The sequence below is a fragment of the Pholcus phalangioides genome, unplaced genomic scaffold (assembly GCF_987345545.1).
Source record: "Pholcus phalangioides strain wild (caught in Gottingen) unplaced genomic scaffold, Ppha-v1.0 ptg000015l_1, whole genome shotgun sequence".
Classification (NCBI taxonomy): Eukaryota; Metazoa; Arthropoda; class Arachnida; order Araneae; family Pholcidae; genus Pholcus; species Pholcus phalangioides.
In genome coordinates, this window is record NW_028301608.1 from 21449308 (window position 1) to 21472822 (window position 23515).

The window sequence follows — 23515 nt, forward strand, 5'->3', positions numbered from 1 at the left end:
GTAGTTCTGTATTTTAAACTATGGGTTTCTCCTCCAGTATTAAAAAATATTATCAGAACATTATTTTCTATGAATGAGCACTTACCTGTTAATGCAAGTGAATACTTCAATATTTAAAATATATATACTTCTATATTAAAGATCTTTCATCAATTTATCTGTTTCATATTTAGCTTCCAACAAATAACTTCACCTGATAACTTCCATTTGATCGTATATTTCATTTCAGTTGATTAGAAGATGAATGATTGAAGCTGATTAATAGAAACATGAATTGAATAACAACTTGCACACATGATTTGTCATACAAAAACATTTTATTTCAAACATATGTTCATAGAGAGTTATCATAATCACAATTTATTGGTTGTACTTTTCTTAGTAATCACATCTTTCAAGAATATAATTTTTTAAGATTCATAAATTTCCATCTGCATCTTCAAATGTTGATTTACCTGAAATTAGAAAGAGGAAGAAAAAAACACCGTTATTATGCTTATCAATCTTTAAATGTACTGTATATTTGATTTCAAATTATAACAGTCTTTAGTTGCATAAGTAGAGATAATTCGTGCACAATAGCACTTTGTCGACTCGCCACCATTTTATCACAGTAGGATCCAAAATGCATCAACTGTGTTTTACAAGGGAGGCCTGGCATTGCACACAGATGCACTTGTTCATGTCTAGATGTATTTACCTAGGGCTTCACAAATCTTAGGAGCCAACATTGCAAAAAAGAAAATCATACTGACACCTAAAATTTTCTATGCAGATCACAAAATATTTGGAGTTTATGTCCTGCATCTTCCAATATGTGAAGATCATCACCAAGTGCTGAAAAAGTTGAATATAATTTGTTTTTACTTTGGATTATTTCTCCTAAAAATATGCTTGGCTGCCAAGAAATTTGGCCGGCACCTAAAATGTTTTTAAATTTTTCGAGCCATGGTTCTACCCTAAAATTTTGGTCAGACAGATGAAGTGAAAAAACCTATTGGCACGCAGCTAACTTCAAATTTTCACTTTACTTTCAGCTTCGCTCTAAAACACATCCTTAGCAACCTCTTGTGGATCGGGGAACCCTATTTAAATTAACATAGAAATTTTGCAGTGTTGTATGGTCTTACTAGTTAAAAAGTATGATATTATTTGTCGTCAATTATATTAATTGTTTTAATATTTCCATTCACAAAATTTGCTAATCAGTAAATATGATAATAACATTTTCAAAGAATTAATATTGCTTTTCAGTTAACAAAGCTTCTAAAGGTTTTTTTTAATGTCCTCCCTCTCATTTATATAGCCAAGACAGGTTTTTCAACAGTATACATGTTTTTACTTGCACTGGTCAAATTTTGAGTGGTACAGGTAGCCATTAAGAAATCTATCTTAATTTGCTTAATTCAATTATGTCAAAAAGAGTTGTTCTTTCAATAGTATCTGAAAAAATTATTATAAAGATAATTACTCATAGCATGATATTTCTCGAGAGAAACCAATATGGTATGGACTAAAAACAATGCCACCTTTCCCCCTTGCTTATTTTGTTTTTGCACATATAAAATGTGTCGCTGAAATTACAATAATTTCAGAGGGAAGTATATTTCTGTTAAGTTTTATATTGAGAAATATTCAAGTGATTTTACAGTTTACAATTTTTATGAATTTTCTCAACTTAAAATTGAATGTGTATAAAATAGGTTATTTTATTCATCATGCAACATAAATGAGACACTGAAATACATTTCTTAATAAACGTGTGAATTTATGTAATACAGCCTCTCCGAAACGCTATTACGTCTGCAATCTGATATAACGCCAAAATTATTTGGGTGGGATGGTGGCATTAAATCGGAGGTTCGACTGTATTTGTTCCACTATGGTTGTTGATACAAATGAAATCAGTGAAAATGATGCGACACAATGTTAAAATTTATGTCATCAAATCATGCATGGAAATATTTTATTTTACATGAAAATAATAATGGAAACTGTTGCTCAAAGTCAAATACAAAGAATTAAAATTACCTTTGTTTGCTCTGGTATAATTATTTGGTAACCTTGAAAACCTTCACATAACTTCGTAGCTACCTACAGCCAAGTTCCTGAGAAACAAAATTTTTCAAGAGTTAGAAAAGTCTCACAAATGTATATATACAAAATATATATATATATATATATATATATATATATATATATATATATATATATCAGCTGTTTACTAACAACATCGTTAAAAAATAAATGCTTGTTAAAAGTTTCAGTTCCATAACATCTCAAAATGTTATATTTTAAAGTTCTTAAGTATTCGACATGGAAATTTTTTTTCCGTCGTTACCCATACACACAAAATCAAAAACAATTTTTGGCAAAAAATTTTTGAAATGAAATTAATTTCATTTTTGAAATGAAATTAAAAATTTGAACACACACAGCAAGGCCATAACCCAAATACTGAAGTAGTAATATGTTTCAAACACTAATCTGCTTCCTTTCATTATAATATATATACCTCAACACTAAAAACTGTGCCTGAAATTAAGACTTTGTATTTTAGTCCCAGCATTGTACGAATTTCATTTTTTATATCAACAAAACAATATAATGATTCCTTATTAAATATTCATCTCAGAGCGAGTTACAGAGTGCAATTTTTAAAGTAGTAGCATATGATTTTTTTCTGAAAATTTAACTTCCACTAAGTATTACAATATTGTTCATTTGAACAGTTTAAAATATCAAATCTATATTTTAATCCTTTACACTAAATTTAGTGCATGAGTTTTACAAAATTTAATATTTAACATTACTGCCAATTTTTACCATGCTTTATTTCAATTTCACCATTACTCATCACAAAAAAATTAATTAAAATTTTTTGTCATTTAGGTGCTATAATTTATTATCAATGAATTATATTTGTAATTATTTATTTACGCATGTGCTCAATTCATTTAGACATAATTTTTCATTAAAAAAAATTAATGTAGCAAAAAACATAGAATGTAAAATTTCAATTTGATATTATCGTAATTGAAGATTCATGTTTCATTCGCCATGTAAATATTTTCAATACAACCCAAAATATACATGGGCTATTTGATATTTTTCCAGCGTTACCAAGTGGGATCCACTGCCCTATTGATTGCGTGACATTATGTTCATTTATATTTTTAAATAACGCATTTACCGAGCAAAAAAATACTAAGAATATTTCTAAACACTCTTCTTATATAGTTCGATAGCAATAAAATAATTCTTACCTCAGTAATGAACATGCTAGCACTTCGTCGTGGCTTCGATCGCCGATGTCAACATACACGTATGTATACTACAGCAGGTTTTTGAGGATATAACGATGAATCACTTCAACTTTGATGACACCGAAGGTATAATCCAAGTTTTATCTGTCATTATTATCGTAAAAAATTTTTTAATTCGAAAAAAAACAGCATATTTCATAGCTAAATATCACAGCGAGAGCTCGCGGCCAGAGGCGAAATTTCTTCTTTTCCAAGATGGCCGCCGTGAACTACTTTTCTTGCTGCTTTAGGACTGGTGCTAGGCAGTCCTTAGCAGCGGTCCTAAGTAACTACTAAAAAAAAGTCCTTAGCTTAGAGATAGTACCGAAAAGTCGAACTACTGGCCATCTAAGGACAAATCGGGGCTTAACTACTTTTTTTCGGCAAAGGACCGCAGAGATAGTTCACCCCCTGCTATAGTTAATTTTTTTTTTTCGTTAGTATAGTGTCGCCATCTGTTGTATAAATTAGCAGAAGTGACGTTCTGTGCGTCCGCTTTTCTCAGTTTTCGAAAATGGTAACCCCAGATTACATTAGTATGTCAGTTATCACCAGTGATCAGTGGTTATCACACATTCTTCTTTTTTTTTTAATATTCCGATGGCGCTAAAATTACAAACGGCTACTTTTTAATTTTTAATTAAAATGTTTCAATGAAATTCTATTGCTTCAGAATACTAACAAGATATTTGATAGATTTTCCTTTCCATAGTCTAAGCCGGTGCAAAGGCAAACATCTCACAGTTCGGCGAAAAGACCGCTGCCTTTGTTCGCGAACGGATCATTTTGTCTGGAACTTCACCCCAGCGTCGTTGTTGCTCGCGTGGCTCTTCTTTCTTTCATGATTGTTAGGAAGTGAATGAATATCTCATCACAGTAAGATTGTCTTTTAATTCATATCTCTTTTTAAATACGAGATTACTGCGCTAACATTTGAAAATTAGTTCATTAATTTCAATCAGTATCGTTTAGTAAATCGGGAAATATGGCGCTGTGCTCCCAACTGCCATTGCGGCTTAGCTAAGCCTAGTTGATAAATGGCCTATTTTTTTTAGTTCTAGCCCATATTTCTCAGCTGTGCACGTATTAATCGTTAAATAGTGTAAAATATTACGAACCCTATTACTTTATTTTCAATTTTGAATGTGTATGAAGCTTGGTTTTAGCCACTTCACCGGGCCACGTGGTCATCGTGGCTTTTAAGATTTGGGGCATGGGTTTCTTGGACTCGATTGTCTTCTAATATCCGCGCTGTACGAATCGCAAAAAAAGTCTAGGCTGTTGAAAATGTTACGGTGCCAAGTGATTAGGCCATGTGGGTAGACCCGATAATCCGGCCGTGCGCTATTCCGGCCCGTTCAGTAATCCTTGCTGTATGGAACATTAAAACAAGTTACCACATGCCTTTGAACTGATGCTTATATTATTTAAATGGGCTTTTTCCAATTACCTTCCAGTAATTCGGCACTCCCTGGTCTGATATGTGCCGGATTAGCGGGAGTGCTGTACTAGTTTTCAGTAAAGTTGTGGTGCACTGGATTTACAGTGGAATAGCTACACTATAATCTATTTTTGAGGATGTTTTAGCTTTTTTTTCCCTCTGATGAGCGATATTCAAGAGCATTGTGAGCAGTTGCGGAGAGTAAAATTTGAGTCTTTCTTTTGGACATCGATTTGGGAAATTTGTGACAAATTTTGGAAATCAACAAGAGCTATTTTCATTGTACAGTTAAACCTTGTTAGTGCGTCACACGCTTAACACGCCACTCCGCTTACTGGGTCACTCTTTGGATGTCCCAATTGTCCTTGGGTAGGAATTTGCACAGCTATGGCTTATTCTGTTTAACGAGGTTTGACTGTATTGAAGCATTGAAACGCCTGATTCTTGGGTGCGAATCCAAGACAATATTGGCATAGCTGCCAGGTCTCCCGAATTTTAGCTTCATCTCTCAACCTCCCAAGTTCTTAAATCTCCCAAATTTTTATGAAAATCACAAATCTCTTAATTGTCCGTAAATATTCCTTATTTCGTTTAATCCCCGCTTCTGAAAAACATTCCTAAGGAATTTATTGTGGGGCAAAATGTTTTTTCCCTTTCGAAATGATGTTGCATGTTATAAATGGGGGGGAGGTAATGGGAATTCTATTTTTATATCCGCTATCTACCAATAAGTATTTGGACACCTATGCAAATGACGATATCTGCGGTCCTGAGATACGTCACGTCCTCCGCCGGTATATATCGTGTAGGAAACATCTGCATTAGTCGCATGCAAGATGCTGCGCAGTTCGGAGCTCTCTGATTTCGAGAAAGGTATAATTATCGGGTATCACAAAAATGACCAATCCTTAAGGGACATATCTAGCGAGCTGAAGTGCCCAAAATCGACAGTGGCATATGTAATTAAGAAGTGGAAGGTGAGCTGTGATTGTCGGAATTTGCCCTGAGTCTGCAGACCAACGAAACTGGGAGATAGAGACTGACGGGTGCTGTCCAGAGAAATTCGGAAGAACTGCACCCAACCGATGGCCCTCATCTGCGAGGAGTTTCAACAGGCATTCGGGAGTATTGTTTCAATGGATACCATCCGTAAGGAAGCACATCTGATTGGTTTTCATGGTCGTGCTGCTGTCCATAAGCCTTTCATCACAAAGTCCAACCGCGTTACTCGGTTAATGTGGTGCAGAGCACATCGAAATTAGACCGTAGATCAGTGGAAACGGGTTCTTTGGAGCGACGGATCAAGGCTCACTGTATACCGTTCAGATGGCAAGGTCTGGCGTCTGCCTGGAGAAAGTCTCCTGCCAGAATGCATTGTGCCAACAGTCAAGTTCGGCGGAGGTGGAATTATGGTCTGGGGGTGTTTCTCCTGGTGTGGACTGGGACCCTTGGTTCCCATTCATGGTAAGCTCAATGCCGATGCCTACTGCATTATTTTAGATGACAATGTGCCTACTACGTTGTGGCAGTTTCACGGGGTGGACCCCTGTTACTTCCAGAATGACAATGCCAGCTGTCATACTGCGAGGTTAACCAAGGCTTGCTATGGTGCCAATGGGGGTTCATCGAATGGACTGGCCTGCCCAGCCCAGCCCTGAACCCTATCGAGAACCTCTGGGACGAGTTGGATCGCCGAATTAAGGGGTGCCCTACTCGTCCAAAATCGGTGAAGGAACTGACATGTCTTCTCCAAGCCGAGTAGAAGAAAATACCACTAGCCGTCACACAAGGAGTTGTTGAAAATATGCCCCGGAGGGTTCACGCTGTAATTGCCTCTCGTGGAGGCTCTACCAACTATTGATTTTGAATAAAGTTAGTTTTTCTTTTCTATCACAGGTGTCCAAATACTTATTGGTAGATAGTGTATAAGGAAGTTTTACAAATCTTCTGATGGTAACAAGAAAAGTTTTGTCCTATCGTGCAGGGACGTGCATGTGGTCAAAACTTTTTTTGTTGAAGTCACATACGTGTAATAAAATATAAATACTGATACGCAAAAAAATATTTAATCAAATTTTAAAGATACTTATTCCCAATGAATTTCCTTTCGTCAAACGTTCCAGAAAAAGGCATTTTTATTTTTGTACAAGTTGTGTTAAGGACATGAATATCACCCATGGTGGAAAGACTAACATCACCCATGTGAGGTCAAACATCAAGTATCACAAAAAAAGTCACGTGTTCTTTAAAAATTTACTTTTTCCTTCATCTGATTATTTTGGTCATTTGCACAAAACGTTTGTTCACATCATTTCAGATTGAACACGATATATATTTTTTTAGATCACCATTGGAGTTTTGGTCTCAAATTTCATTTTTTTAAGTAGAATTTACTCCCTGTGTTTTAACTTTTATGTGTGGAAAATCCCTATTTTGTTTAGAAAAATCGCTTCTGTATTTATTAAGGAGTGGTTTTAGTATAAAATACGGATTCACACGAAAATCTCCCCAATTTTCATTTTAAAAAATAGGCAGCTATGTACTCGGAAGGGTGAATTGTGCAGGTTCATATCAATATGCAGTGTACTTGAATGTCACAATTTACTTTAATGTCACATACTTAAATGAGTTTCTGACTGCGATACAACAACCATGTCACTAATGTACAGCACCTGTTCCACTTATGTTACTCTCTGGTGTTTTCTATAAATTATAGTTCTACCAATAATTCTAGCAAGTATAAAGCTTGGTCTGGCATGAAAAATAATCGCAAAGCTAATGTATATGATATAGTGAATTAACTGTCCATTTTATCTTCCTGTATTTTATAGCATATTGTAATATTAATATACAATAACATATTAGATTGTAATAGTGCTGAGGCTGGAGTTGGTGCTTGGTAAAGCTGTTGCTATCGAATTGAGAAGCAGGTTCAGGGTGATGTCTGTGTAATCGGATTGTCTTGTATTCCACAGAATAGATTTTCTCCATATTCAGAACTTTTCGTATTTAATAACAGTTGCTATGTGATTGTTAGATCATAAGCATAAACTTCTGAAATGACCAAATGAAACTTAAGTAAGGGAATCAGTCACGAAATTTGATATAAACTATAAATCTAAAATGTTATTTTTCACTTATGAAGTCTCGTGTGATGACTAAACATATTGGTCTGTGTTTCTGAGCATCTGATGATAATGTGTTGTCTGATGAGAAAACCTCCGATGTTTAGTTTTAAATTGAATAGACCACGTTTATAATGACTGCTGTTAGTGAAATCTTGTTTGAAAGTCGGCAGACCTTCAGCACTTTCGTTAAAAAAATCCAGTTTTCATCATTTTCACCTTAAGTCTCTTCTCCTACCCTTGCCATTTCTTATTTTAAAAGTAGTTCAGTCACATTGAGGGAGCATGAAAAAGTCAAAAGCAGCTGTTCTTACCACGGGTCTTAAGAGATATTTCGGGAGGGGGCTTAACTGAGAACTCGTTGTTTTTACGTTGTATACAGAATATTTTTAAAGGGGTCTGTGGCTTGTACGTTTTTCTTATTGTGACAAGGGGTCTGCGGATGCTCCGATAGACCAGTCACGACCCAGGCTCTCTCCCTCCCGGGATATAAGCCTTTTACCCTTTTGGGTTGGGTCGCGCTGGGGAGAAGAAGGGTCTGTGGATGCTAGCATAAATTGTTTGTGAAACAAAGCGTTACATTGAGATAAGGACATCTTTTTCTCATCCATTTCTTTTGGTATTTTCTGTTGTACCATTGTATTTGAATTTGAGGTATGATGAACAAAGATTTTATAAGCATTTATGATTATATCCTGCAATTCTGACCTCAACATCTCTATCTGTTGTCACTTGCATCTTTCCACAAAAAATATCATTATTTTGGACACTCCTTACTGTTAATATTAGTAATGTATTTTGTTTTCTTCTCTGGGATCAGTTTTCTAGTGCGAAAATACTCCATAATCTCTGCTTGTGTGGATCTGACCCTACCACGCCCTTCTGGTTGAGACATGTCTTTACCACTCTACAGTTTCACCACAGTAATGCTCATGTAAATCTGTTAGGCAAGATTTTGAAGTCAGTATTACATGTGATGATGTAACCTTACAAAATGTCATCATTTTGGAGATGCCTTATTGTTGATATCGGTAATGTATTTGGTTTTTTCAGTGGAAGATTGACTTTTTCCTGGGGAGGGGGTTTCTAGTGCAAAAATACTCCATAATCCTGCTTGTGTGGATCTGTGTCACCACGCCCGTATTGTTGGGATATACTTTGCATGTTTTAACCACTCCACGGTAATACTCATGTAAATTTCTACGTCTGTTATGCGATACTGATTTCAAAATCGTGTGAAGTCTCTCACCAGTGATGATTTAATACCGTCCCAGGCTGAACTCTTATGAGTGAAACCATTTACTCCTTTGACATAATCTGAGGTGAGGTTAAAATTTGGCGCTTCCCCCCCCCCCCCCCAAATGTTCGTTAACTGGGTCCGTGTAGTCCTTGAAAAATAATCATTTTCAAGTGTTTATAAGGTTAAGTCCTACATTAAGCTTCTAAGAGGCTATATAGCTCACTTTGATGAATCTAACATTTTTAGCATTTTTAAAATGTTCAAAATACTGGGTTCAAACTTCTTTGCTGGGTATATTGTAAAAATTTCGGTTTTATGAGTGATATCATTTACTCTTTGTCATATAATCTGAGGTGAGGTATTGTTAAATTTTCGCCTTTTTCCCCCAAATGTTCCATAACAAAGGTTTGTACTGTCCTTTTAAAAAATCATTTCCAGGTGCTTATATGTGCTTGAAATTTTTTGTGAATTTCTTCCATCAATTTTTGCCCCCTTCAATTAAATCCCCCTCTAAACCTATATTCTACTAGGGCGAAAATGTTTAGAGCAATGATACAATTATTAATAGATAATGTTCAAAACAAAACTGATCACGCGTACCTGAGATATTTCTATGTATAAAACGATGTTGCCTGAAATCTAGCAGTAAAACACTGCGCTTAAGATATTGCTTCAAAATGTTTTAAACTTGAATTAAGGAATGTCAGTTGCATATATGTGGGCTAATCATATTTCCTCTATTAAAAAATACAGGGAATTGCCTATTGCAAGTCACAAAATGAAACACCATTGCATTAAAGCAGTAGGTTTAAATGTATTCTGTGGGGGGAATGTTAAAATTACAAATGTTTGCATTCTAAACTGCGACTTTTTTTAAGGTTAGAGGAGGATCCCCCCTCAAAAATTGTCATTGTCTACAAGTTGACGTGAAAAATTGTTGAAAATATTATGCCTTTTAATAAATTAGCATTATACTTGTATGGTCGCATTAGTCACGGGGTAAATGTTTGGTGTTTCTCAAATGATGAATAAGAACACGTTGGTCCGTGTTTCTGAGTAATTGATGTCAGACAATATCTGAAGAGAATGCTACTATAACAATGTTCTACCTCTTATGATAGGACGGTGTGTCGTTGCCAATCGTTCTAAGTAGCTAGAATGGGTGAGTTTTTGCCTCAACTTATATTGGTCTTCGAATGAATTACTATTGTAAGTTGGGGGTATGAATGCCCAAGATAAAGGGTTGTATAATTTCTCACCTCTGGATCTCTGTCCCCACCACGCCCTTACGGTTGAGACATGTCTTTACCACTCTACAGTTTCACCACAGTAATACTCATGTAAATCTGTTAGGTAATACTGATTTCAAAATCAGGCAAAATCATCTCACCTGTGATGATTTAATACCGTCCCAGGCTGAACTCTTATGAGTGAAACCATTTACTCCTTTGACATAATCTGAGGTGAGGTTAAATTTTGGTGTTTTTTCCCCCAAATGTTCGATAACAAAGGTTAGTAAGGTTAAGTCTTATATTAAGCTTCTACGCTATGTCCCCTTCCATCGCCCCTAAGGGGGGTTTTGCTCACTTTGATGAACTATGATCTGTAACATTTTAAGCATTTTTACAATGTTCAAAATGCTGGGTTGAAACTTGTTTGCAGGGTATATTGTAAAAATTTCGGGTTAACTTAATGTATAAAACCAGAATAATGACTGGTTTTATTTAATTTTTTTTATAATATTGTATGCAATGCTTGCACATTCATGATGGAAATCGCATCTTTTAATTGGAATAGTAGTGTGCAGCTCCAAAACTTTTGTCAGGGCATCACAGCGAGCTGGAGATATTAATTTGTTTTAAAAACAAACTTTCTCTATGTATATCTGGTGTTCTTACCATTTGCATCTTTCCACACAAAATGTCGTCATTTTGATTTTTTTCAATGGAAGATTGACTTTTTCCTGGGGAGGGGGTTTCTAGTGTAAAAGTACTCCATAATCCTGCTTGTGTGGATCTATATCACCATGCCCTTATGGTTGGAACATGTTTTTTCCACTCTACAGTTTTGCCACAATAATACTCATGTAAATCTGTTATGTAATACTGATTTCAAAATCTCGCCTGTGATGATTTAATACCGTCCCAGTCTGAACTCTTATGAGTGAAACTATTTACTCCTTTGACATAATCTGAGGTGAGGTTAAATTTTGGTGGTGTTTTTTTCCCTCAAATGTTCGATAACAGGATTCATGTAGTTCTTGAAAAAATAATTTTCAAGTGTTTATAAGGTTAAGTCCTATTCCCAAAGCAGAATGTGCCAAGATCTGCGACGGACATCGCATAATAATTAGCGCTACTGCAGAACAATTTAGAAGAATTTTAAGAAAGAAATGCTAACTCATATTTTTTATAAAGGGTGGTTGATGACATAATACTTGAACGGCCCCTTAGCATTTTACAATGTTTAAAATACTGGGTTGGAACTAGTTTGTGTATATTATAAAAATTTAGAGTTAAATTTAAGTGTAAAATCAGAATAATGTGACTGGTTTTATTCATTTAATTTTTTTTATAATGTTGCATGTAATGCTTGCACATTCATGTTTGAAATCATCTTTTAATTGTAATAGTGTCAGGGTTCACATTTCCTTACAAACTCCTAACTTTTCATTTCCTTGGGCGCGGTAGCCCGGTCGATAAGATGCTCGCCTAAAGTACCAAAGGATGTTTAGAGGTGTCGCGAGTTCGATACCCGGTTCGTCCTTGTCAGAAAACTTTCCTGACACAGGGGTACAACAAAAAACGGCGACTTGACTGCAGCAAAAAATTGCTACCGTCAGGAGTCCCCCATCGAGGGGTTAGCGCACCAACCTCTCTGAGTATAAAAAAACAAGCCTGCCATTTGGAATCGGCAATAAATAGTATGTCCCGGTCAAATTAACCCTCGTGTGCAGAAAATGACCGTGGTGCGACAAAAATGGTCAAATTTCATTTCCTTCTGGAAGGGCCCTTATAACTCCTTACTTTTTGCAGCCACGCCTGAAAAAGTACTTTTCTTTTTCTCTGAAGGGATGATCTTTCTTGGAATAGGCATTCCCCGTGGTGATGAATAGCATTGCCTGGAAAAATAAGAGGAAGCTTTCCCCCGAATATAAAGAGGAAGAAAAGAGAAAAAAAAACGCTCTCTCCCTTTGTAATAGGAAATGTGAAAGCAGGGGATGGGATTGGAACATCCAATGGTTGTGCATACCTGCCAACCGTTACGATTTTGTCGTATTTAGTAAATTAATACGATTATACGCTTTTGCTTCTAAAAATATGATTTTTTACCGAATCGCTAGTTTTGACGTGTTTTCCTGCCTATGTCGCAAACTGGTCAGCGTTGGAAATCGATGGTCCGTAGAACGACATCGCTCCGCTGAACCAGTAGCCGAAAGTTCCCCCCATGCCCAGTGGTGAGAAAGTTTTTACTTATGTGTCGAAACGATGTCTCGAACCTCTTATATTACGCATTATACTGAGTGCAGACCTCGCAGCTTTCCTATTTTTCCTACTTTCGTCGCAATCGTCTTTTTTACTGCAATTCTCTCCTACTATTCCTATTTTATCCCTCCTTCCCATTTGCTTACAGCCAATATCTCACTATGAAAATTCCGAGAAACCGCAAAATGTCACTGCTTTCCGCGGTTTTTTGACGTGTTTTATTCGCATTACAACTCGCTACTGAAAAAGAAGAAACAAAAAAAATTCCATTGGAGTAAGGGACGACGACAAGGTATCTTTTCGCCGCCGCGCCTTAAAGTGCGAAAGACTGAAGTCCAGTGGGGAAAGCTAATCTTGTTCGCAGATTATTTGCCGTAAATAAAAAGGCAAAAAAAAGAGGAACAGGCTCTATCCACACACAAGAGATTCTATGAGAGACAATGGGGTTATCTCTCCTAGGATCCCGTAACGAGCGTTCATCCCTGAAGCCAGGTTTTCTTAGTAGGCTTTTTGTGCCGCGTGAACCTAACTGGATCATTTTGTGTCGGCAGAAATGAGTTACATAATGACGTTACGCATTTGCGTTTTCCAAGCGTGGCGCATCGGCTCAGGACGGCTATATAGTATATGACCCTGGCGTCATGCGCTCTATCGGCTGCATGCTCCGGTTTAAAGGGAAGAGACACAACACGAAAATGAAGGGAAGGTCGATGAAACGCTCGGCACACGACGCTTAACTCCTCCAGAAGCAGTCTGCCAATCACGCCCGAAGTAAAGCGCTGTCGTGAGCCGTATTGTGCTCTGTAGGAAAACAGTTGTACTGCTTTTCATATTGATGAATCGGCGGCGTGTCGTGCTGGGTAATTCACGTTGCGCGCAGCATAGAAAACCTGCTAGTAAAACCCTGCTTTTAAAAGTGACAGCCCGAGCCACGCCTGGTTTTACAGGAGGAGGGGGGGAGGACGAGCCGATCAGCCGCTATAGCTGAACCCACTTTTTTTAACCTTCAGAAAATAACTTTAGGGTATCTTTATGTTAGGGGTCATTCAAGTATTACGTCTGCATGGATGGGGGATTTTCGATTTGCTGACTTGATGACGTGAGGGGAGGGGAGATTCTTACAAAAATTGGTGCTGCACACTGTGTGCAGCACCAATTTTTGTCAGGGGCATCACAGCGAGCTGAAGATATTAATTTGTTTTAAAAACATATATCTTAAATGGAGATATGTTTTGAAGTGGTTCTTTTCTGTGGGGGAAATATCTAACAAATTTTACTGGAAAGCCATGGATGACAAATTTAATAACCACTAGAATAATGTCTGAAAAATTCTTGTTGCCGGTGATGATGTAATTTGCGTCATATCAGAGCTGCTTTGCCATACAGTTGCCTGCTGTATTTTTGTGCAGTTGATCTATGCAGAAATGTGCATCTGAGGCTGATTTAGGTACAAGAATTATGAAGTGTAACTGTCTTTAATTTCCAGATTTATTTAGGCACCAGGGCTTGTCTGGTGCCTGTTTTTGATCTGTCAAGTATTTTATAAGCCGAGCATAGACATATAAAAAAAATTTCAGCACAAATACCAATTTTTTAATCGCCGTGGCACCTGAGATTTTTCGAGTCCTATTATATTGCATTCATAACTTGTACAGTATAAATCTGTTTTAACGACAGCCCACCACAATCATTGGGAAAATTGCATGTAATAGACTTCTTGCTATAAGGAAATATTTTTGTAACATTAGCTCTTTTCACAATCACTCCTAATAGACTTCTGTTGCATAACTTGTGTGATATAAATTATAGAATTTTTGTGAAATATATTAAGAGCTATTGAATCATTGATAAATCTCAGGTGGCAGTGGCAATCAAAATCTATTGGTCCAAAAATTTGTTATATTCGATTGTTCAATTTCGGTTTCCAGCATGAAAAGTAGTTATTAAGTCTCTGTAAAGATGAAAAACTTGTCTTTTAGAGACGGAACTATGCTTTTGTGTGTGCCTAAGAAATTTGTCTGGCTTGGTTTTAATTTTTTAAACCTTGTATAATAAAATAAGTGCAGGGGCGGGAACTCTGCGCTGCACTGCCCCAAAATTAACATCTTGTGCCATCCTGCTCCAATAGGGTATTTTCGTATTTTTCTGCGCCGAATAGCGAATTTTGCTTCAGTATGCCTAGGAATTTCGGAAAAGACGTCAAAACATTTTGGTCCCTGCTTGTCGTGAAATGATCCTTTCGGAAAAGAGCGTGTTTTATTCCACTGTACTTCAACTATCGCTGTATTTAAACTACCGGCCCATCATCAGCTTTAAAGCGCAAATGCGAGTCAGTTTCCATTTTTAGGAAAAAATTCGCCACTGGAAGCAGCAGAAATTACTGTAGTCTATCGTCATTGCGTCAAATCCTGATGTTTCGTGAACAATGTTCCAGATATTTCGATTGTTAATTTAGAAACTTTGCCGAATAACGAGCGTTAAATTACCAATGTTGCCGAATAATGCTTGTTAAATCGCCAATCTCGACAAATAATGAGTGCTGAATCGCTAACCATCTTGATTCTTCCAAAATGCTCTCCCATTTTGCAACAATTTCTTTCTGAGTATAAAAAATTGAAAACTTGATGTAGAAAATAATTTATATCTATGAAGATTATAGAAAATCTTTAGCTCATTTGAAGGACTGCTGTTCCAGGCAGCAAATAGTGCCCTCAGTAAACAAAAATCGTTTTAAATAGACTGGTGCGAAAAATTTTATGACAGCCGCTTTTTCAAACAAGGTGTCAAAATCCTGAAACGCCAAAAACTGAACAAAAGACAGTGCAGTTTTATTTTGAAAAGGAGTGAGGGTTAACGAAAATATTGTTAATTTTGCTGCTCCAATTTATATCTGCTCAGAATCCTCAATTTGCTGTTCCGAAATGGACTGTCACGTCCCATCCCTGTAGGTGTATACGGGGGAACCTGAAACAGAATGTTAAATTGTGACGTGTTGCAAAACAGGCTTTTAGGCAGCATAGAAAATACGGTAAAGAAAATTTTTTTTTCAAATTTTTGTCAGCTGAGGGCTTGTTGCGGAACAATTCAAAACGTTCTGTTTGAATGTGTATAAACGCGGGTATACATTAGCATTCTGATCTGTTCGTGGTTAAGTTACATTATACTTATTCTGTCAAAAGCATGATTTTGAACTATTGAAAATCTGATGATTACATTGAATTCTGTTTCTAAAGCTTTGCCTGTGATGATGTAATTTGCGTCATATCAGAGCTTCATAGCCATGCAGTTGCCTGCTGCATTTTGTGCAGTCGCTCTATGCAGAAATGTGCTTCTGAGGCTAAGTGTTTGAAATAATGAGCATTGTATTTTGCACCTGATAATGACAGCTGTCAAGTCTCCTGAATTTTAGCTTCATCTCTCGACCTCCCAAAAAGTTCTCCGTCATTTCTGTCTCCCGATTTTTTACAAAAATCCCTAATTGTCCCTAAAAATTCTCTACTCCATTTAAAAAAGAATCCCTATGGAATTTCTTGCGGGGCAGAGATTCTTGCTTGTTATTTTTTTCCCATTTCAAAATGATGTCACATGTCGTAAATAAAGGAATAGAGGGAAATTCTTTTTTTAAGGATGTTTTCCAAACACTGGTAACAAGAAAAATTGTCATATCGTGCAGGGAAATAGCCTGGCAGCCAATAGTCCTGGATAATTGAATATTATAGTGATGCTCATGTGGTCAAAACTTTTGTTATCGCACATACGTAACTTCAAAACATGAATACTGAATATGAGCAAAAAATATCTAATGTTAAAAATACTTATTCCCCAATAAATTTCCTTTCATCAAGCGTTCCAGAGAAGGGTTGGCTTTCTTTTGTACAAGTTGTGTTAGACATAAGCATTGGTCGTGATAGAAAAACTGACATCACCCATGTGAAGTCAAAAATTGCCACTTTTTGCCTTCATCTACTGATTTTGTAGCCATTCCCATTCAGGATGTTTGTTCAGTTTCTGATTGAACACAATATTTTTTTTAGATTGCCATTGAAGTTTTGGCCTCCAATTTCTTGTTTTTTGCATAGGGATTTTATTTTTTATTTTATTTGTAAAAATCCCTTTTCAGGGGTGGGAACTCTGCGCCAAAACTAACATCTTGCGCCAAATAGCGAATTTAGCTTCAGTATGCCCGGAATATCGGAAAGGACACCAAAACATTTTTGTTCCTGCTAGCCGCGAAACGTTTCTTTACGAGAAGAGCCTGTTTTATTCCACTATACTTAAACTATCTGGCTTTCCATCGCAAAACCCCGATATTGTCCGTGATCATAGAACTAACCAAATCCGAACCATTCCAAATAACGAGCGTTAAATCGTCAATAGCGCCAAATAACGAGTGTCAGATCGTCAATCTCGCCAGATAATGAGTGCTGAATCGCCAAACATAGAGTTGATTCTTCCGAACTTCTCTCCCATTTTGCAACAATTTCTTTCCAAGTATTAAAAAATTAAAAACTTTTCTAGCTCATTTGAAGTGCTGCTGTTCAAGGCAGCAAATAGTGCCCTCAATAAGCAAAAATCATCTTAAATAGACGGGTGCAAAAAATTTTATGACAGCCGCTCTTTCAAACAAGGTGTCAAAAGCCTAAAACACCAAAAACAAAAATCAAGCTGACGAAAAGATGTTTGATAACAAAAGACAGTGCAGTTTTATTTTGAAAAGGGTTGAGGGTTGATGAAAATATTCTTGTTAATTTCACTGCTCCATTTTCTAAATATCTGCTCCGAATCCCATATTTTGCTGATCCGAAATGGACTTAGTCACTTCCCACCCCTGCCTTTTGTATTTATTACGGAGTGGTTTTAGTATAACATATGGGTCTATGCGAAAATTTTCATTTTCAAAAGTTGGCAGCTATGTAATGATTGTGTAATTTTTACTTTTCTATCTACCAGATGCCTGCTACGAGTGTGAAGGATGTGAATCAACATGAATTTGTTAGAGCTTTATCTGCTCATTTAAAAAAGTAAGTTTCGTGTTTGTATTTAATTACTTTGTAATTGAATGATACAATATAACTCATTCAATAATTGTATTTTTAATAAGCTATCAGTCAATTCCCAACTTATGGATTAGTTTTTTGTCTCAAATTTCTTATTCATATTTCACAACTGTCAAATCTTCCGGACTCAAAAAACCTCCTTAAAAATTAATTTTGCCTGTGATTCAGAGTTTAAGCTAGATAAAAAAAAGTTATAGCAAAATGGTGTGATGCTATGATTGGTTGGATGTCTACTCTTTCCGTACTTTCTGTACTTATTTTTGCGAAAGTGGCTACCACTTCTTTCGTATTCTAAGATTCTCTTTCGCACTTTGTAAAAAATGCGACCGTAGCTTAAACCCTGTGGTGATTTTATAGAATTCCTATCTTCAAAGGACTTGTCTACGGAGGAAGGGGCTATTTGTTTTAATGATATCACAAGCGTAATGTAATTTTCACCATTATATCAAATCACGAATATATTTTTGGAGGCGGAAGACAAAATTTGTCAGTCAGCTTCAATTTGGTCTTTTAACATCCATAATTTGCGAGATAGCTTGTATCTATTTTGATCGTATCCAATGAGTCTGCATGTCTTGTTTCAGGCTCGATAGTGATTGTTTTTGTTGGCGGGCTTTGATTCGGGTTTGACTCTTGACCTTAAATTATTTCAAAATTAGATAAATTTTCAGAAATGAGTTTAAAACAAAAAATTAAACCAAAGTTTATTGACAAAGGAGGCTATTCTTATACAATCACCTTCATTCTAAGAAAATACAGAACTGTTTTCTTCAATTTACATACTTGCATTCTGTATCGCTCTCATTTCCAAGTTGGTTTCATTTTCTTGCTTTCAAACTTTAATATTCCTGCCGTCTTGACAGGAAAAGAGATGGGGACATAAAATATTCTCTCGGGCTACTACTGTAAATTACTAGAGAATATTCTTATCAAAAATAATGACTTATTCTCAAGTTATTTATAGAGTTTATTATAATACATGTTATTACAATTCTTGAGAAGAGACTATGGAAGGACTTGTATAACTAGGGAGAATATTCTCATCGAGGAGACTATTCAAGAACATTCTCTAAGGACTATTAAAATAACTTAAATATCAACTTAATAATTTTAATAATTATTCTCTAAATAACTAAGTTACAATAACAATCCCCAGTAATTTATAAAAGAAGTCCTTCCAGAGAATATTCTTAAGGATATTATATATAACTATATTATAAATAACAGGAGACTATTCTCATCAAGAACTTGAGAATATTCTTAAGTTCATTATAATAGAAATTCCTCCTGAGAATATTCTCCTAAAGATTAGTCTCGAAAATTTTACATCTCTAAGTAAACCTACTGGTTGTGAACTTCTGGCTAGTCCACAGTAGTTAGCACTATGTAAAGTTTTCTCAGATGGTTTTTAAAAATCTTTTACTTTCAAAGATGAAAAATCTTTATTTTTGTACGAAATTTAGAACTGTGAAAATTTTTCTGTTCTTCTCCAAGGTTGGCAGCTGTGTTTTATTGATAAGTAAGGTTTTTCCAGACAGTGACTCTCATTTCGAAAATTTCAGATTTGTTTAAAATAAACATGTTTGTATTTTCACATTAATTTGTTTCAGATCAGCGAAGCTCAAAGTCCCAGATTGGGTTGATGTTGTCAAAACTGGTATCCATAAAGAGTTGGCTCCATATGATGATGATTGGTTTTATACCCGTTGTGGTAAGTTTGTTGATCTTCCTTTCTCTTTCCTCCTCTCTTCCCCCCCCCCCCATTTTAAGCGAAAAGATTTTATAAAATAAGATGGATCATACATATATTTGACCTCCTTTTTGAACCATGTTGGCTCTCAAAAATAAGTTATTGATTTCAGCCAGGATTAGGTTTCTGACATGACAAATGTCCAAAACTTGCCAGCAGTATATACATATATATATATATGTATGTGTCAAGGGTGGGAATTCTGCTCCAAATAGCGAATTTTGCTTCAGTATGCCCGGAATTTCGGAAAGGACGCCAAAAAATTGTTGCTCCTGCTAGCCACGAAACGTTTCTTTACGAGAAGAGCATGTTTCATTGAAGATGGTTTGCACACCATTGGTTATGAAAATATTGTTTACTTAAACTATCGGTCCCTGATCGGGCTTTCCATCGCGAAACCCCGATATTGTCCGTGATCGTGGAACTGAAGATGGTTTGCAATCCCTTTCAGCTTTAAAGTGCAAATTCGAGTGTTTCCGTTTTAAAAAAAAAAAAGTCGTCACTGGAAGCAGCAGAAATTACTGTAGTCGATTGTCATTGTGTTAAATCCCGATGTTTTGTGGGGAAGAAAAAAAAATTTCATTCCGGGAGTAAAAAGCGCATGTCCGCCGAATTACGAATGTTTTGATTCCAAAACTATTATGTCCAAAACAAGTACTGATCCGAATGACTTGAAAAATTGCATGGCTATTCCTGAAGCAATGGAAGTTTCTTTCGCAAAAGAAAAAAGTGTGAAATATGCAAGTAGATGATACTGTACTTGGCCAGCAGTATAATCTATTTTGTGCAACCACATTATTTCGGCACTTCCACAGCATCAGTGTGTGGATAGAACTTCTATCAAGATGCACATTGCAATACCAGCAAAGCAGCTGCTGAAGACCCATTTTGACATGATGCACTTTAACCCTTGCAACTTCTGGTTGTGGGGGTACCTCAAATGTTATAAACAGTGGTCAGATTGCAAACTTTGAATTGCAATCTCCAGCACATTCCCCATATGTTAGAAGTTCCTCGGGAATATTAACGGGAGGGGGGGCATTTGGTTTAATAAAGCTGGATTGCAAGAACATCCACATTATGACCATAGCGTACTCTGATTCTGTTGTTGAACAGCAATTTTTGTGCTTTCAACCTCAGGTTGGACAACATATTTTGGACAACTCATTTCTTAAGTAAATTGTAGTTATTTGTTCAATTACTTCATTTTTTTTTTTTGTTCCCATGAATTATGAAATCGTGCAATACTATAAGGTATCATTTTGCTGGTTATAGACTGGCTATCGTTTCCATTCTGCGAGCAAATTTCCCACATGTTGAAGGATGTCATTAATTTTACATTTTTTAAGTATTTTTCCCCCTTTATCAAATAAAATTGCATTTTTTTCAGGAATATTCATGTCAATTTTCAAGTCATTCTGACAATCGTTCTTTTTTTACAGTGTTTTGAAATCAGAACCTTAATTATAATCACCCTGTATGTCGTAAATCATTGCTAATTAATCTATTTATGCTTCATTAAATACATTATATTCACCTAATTTTTATTACTTTTTGCAAAATAGCTTTCCAATTAAGTATAAAAGTAACTGGAGAAAACCCTTTATATATTATATGATTAATAATATTACATTAATAAACATTTTATTTTTGTTAATTATTAGAAGTTTGAATGATTTTTCAGAAATTTCATTGTTTTTAATGTTAATACTATTCAAAACAAAAAAAAAAACCCCCCGGTTTAAACCAAAAAAAGTCCAGTTTTTTTTTGGTTTTTTTCAAAAACTGGTTTTTTTTACCAACCCTGCTTTAAATTTGTCTGCTCAAGATTCTATTCTGTAACAAAACTTAGTTGCTGCATAGTTTCTCTCATGAGGGCAATGCATGATGAATTTTACTAGTTTATTCATCCTCGTGAGATTTGGTACAAATACAAAGTTATTTTCATAACTTATTTTAATACTTAATTTCGTTATGCCTTATCAAGGAAAATGTGGAAAGTTTTGATCCTAAGTACGGAATATCACTAATTGGGAATTTTTTTTCAATTGAAATTCAATATTTATGGTTTTTGAAATGACAAACTGCGGTTTAAACTGTCAAAAACCTGCCAACCCTAATTTCAATGTATCTCGTATGATGACTGAAAATATTTTGGTCTGTGTTTCTGAATGCATGGCGATAATATGTGGTCTGAGGAGAAAGTCTGTTAAATTGTCTGTATTTGGGTGTTTCTATCTGAAGTTTTGTATTGCCATTGTGCGATTTGTCAAGGTCCCTCATATCAAGAACGTGATTACAGTTTACAGTTGGTCACTTACAATGTATGCAGCGTTCAAATAGGCTAGTGTCTTTTGAAGGCATTCGTATTTGTAAAAGAAATCTGCCCAAAATTTAATTAGTATTGAAGATGCATGCAGACAAAAAAATCGATTTCATATATATTGTTTGTTTTTTCTTCAGCATCTGTTGCCAGGCATCTGTACATGCGAGCTCCTGCAGGTGTAGGTGCCATGACCAAAATCTATGGAGGTAGGCATAGGAGAGGTGCAAGACCATCTCATTATTGTCGCAGTTCATCTAGTATTGCTCGTAAAGCATTACAGGCTTTGGAGAACCTTAAACTGGTGGAGCAAGATGTGAATGGGTAAGTTGGAGATCTGTTTTGGAGAGTTAAGTAGTTGATTGTGCACAGATAATTTTTTTCAATGAGGTCTTGATAAATGCCCAATGATTACAACATAATTCCAGAGGGAGGACCTCGTGCAAGTTGTCTGTTTCCTGTATTCCTTGGTATTTCCCTTTCTATTCTTTCCACACAAAAAAAACACCCCTTTTTCTTTTCTAAATTTTCTTTTCACTTACAAAGTAGACAACTTTCTAGAGGATGTGGTCCCAATGAAGGAAGATTATGAGATCTGAGGGCTTGATATGAAATGCTCTTTTGGCATGGATGTTTTTTTGCAATTCACATCTGACCCATGAATTAAAGAAACTAATAGCATCAATTTGTGCATATTTTAAAGTTGGAAGATTTGAGTATATGAGCAGCTAAGTTATTTTAATTACCAGAGCTAAATGAGGTATGATGAAAGCATTGGGCTATGATCATAATGATTTTTTTCTTATATTTCTGACCTTAAGCTTGGAATTTCTCAAGGCAATTTCTATATGTGAACTGTATCGATATGTCAAATTTGTAGTTATAAACAGTGAATACGTCATAGCTTCCACTGCTTCTGAATTTATCCATCTTATGTAAAATCCTCATGAATTCTATTGAAAGATGAAAATTGTCAAATGCCTTCTGTTGATGCGACCTCTCAACAATTCGACCTGCGGATACGATTTTTGTGCAGAATTAGTCTGTACGGGCAAGTCTCCATTCTCCGGAGCTTGCAGCTACGGCGTGTTCCAGGTGACTGCGTTCTCTTAGATGTACAACCCCAAAGCAGAATGTGCCAAGATCTGCTACGTACATCGCAGAACAATTTGGAAGAATTTTAAGAAAAAATTCAGAAAAAAATTTACATGTATAGTGATTTTTACCGCAGAACATTTCCAGTCTGCTGAGGGCTCGTCACAGAACAGTGCTAATCATTCTGCTTTGGGGATGCACAATAGTTCATGATGAACTGTAATAAAATCCTGAGTACAGTATTACGTGTTAGAAACTATTCATTTTAGACGTAATTCATTTCTTGCGTAAATTTAGACACCAGTGTTGCTGGGAATTTTTTTCTAATAGCATTGTTAATAAATGGAATAGCTTTCCCGGGGAAGTAGATTTCTTAACACAATTGACATATTTAACCTTTTAACTGTCAATGTTTCTAATTAGGAACATTAGCTTTATTGATACAAAAAAGAATTGCACAGAAAAGCACTTGAAAATTTTTTTTTTCTCCTGAATGGGATATTCTAAACTTAATTTACAAAAAAATTTCATTCATTTCAGTACTTACGTTATAAATTTAATTCTTTTTTAATGTATTTTTAAGGAGGAATGAAATTTTTTTGTTCTGAATTTTAATGTTTCTATGTACATGGGCATTAATTAAAAAATTTATGTTGCTATATTTTAGAAATATATATCTATTTTTATGGACATC

The 23515-nt window shown here is 35.7% G+C and overlaps 1 protein-coding gene, 1 long non-coding RNA gene and 1 other non-coding gene across 3 annotated transcripts in view; 2 read left to right on the plus strand and 1 right to left on the minus strand.

The window, feature by feature from the left end:
- Positions 1 to 354: 354 nt before the first annotated feature.
- On the minus strand, positions 355 to 3681 carry LOC149075670 (uncharacterized). The gene is made up of 3 exons (XR_016194189.1): positions 3267 to 3681; positions 2032 to 2108; positions 355 to 455 (listed from the first exon to the last, which is right to left on the minus strand). It is a non-coding gene; the product is annotated as an uncharacterized LOC149075670 (long non-coding RNA).
- Positions 3682 to 4093: 412 nt separating this feature from the next.
- LOC149075671 (small ribosomal subunit protein eS19-like) overlaps positions 4094 to 23515 on the plus strand; it is a 30901-nt gene continuing 11479 nt past the window's right edge. The window contains exons 1-4 of the mRNA XM_089243162.1: positions 4094 to 4181; positions 17547 to 17617; positions 19264 to 19364; positions 21867 to 22050. Of these exons, the coding sequence (XP_089099288.1) occupies positions 17547 to 17617; positions 19264 to 19364; positions 21867 to 22050 (356 nt within the window). The 5' untranslated portion in view covers positions 4094 to 4181. The remainder of the gene's footprint in view (positions 4182 to 17546; positions 17618 to 19263; positions 19365 to 21866; positions 22051 to 23515) is intronic.
- LOC149075672 (small nucleolar RNA SNORD18) lies at positions 10128 to 10196 on the plus strand. Its single transcript, XR_016194234.1, has one exon. It is a non-coding gene; the product is annotated as a small nucleolar RNA SNORD18 (small nucleolar RNA).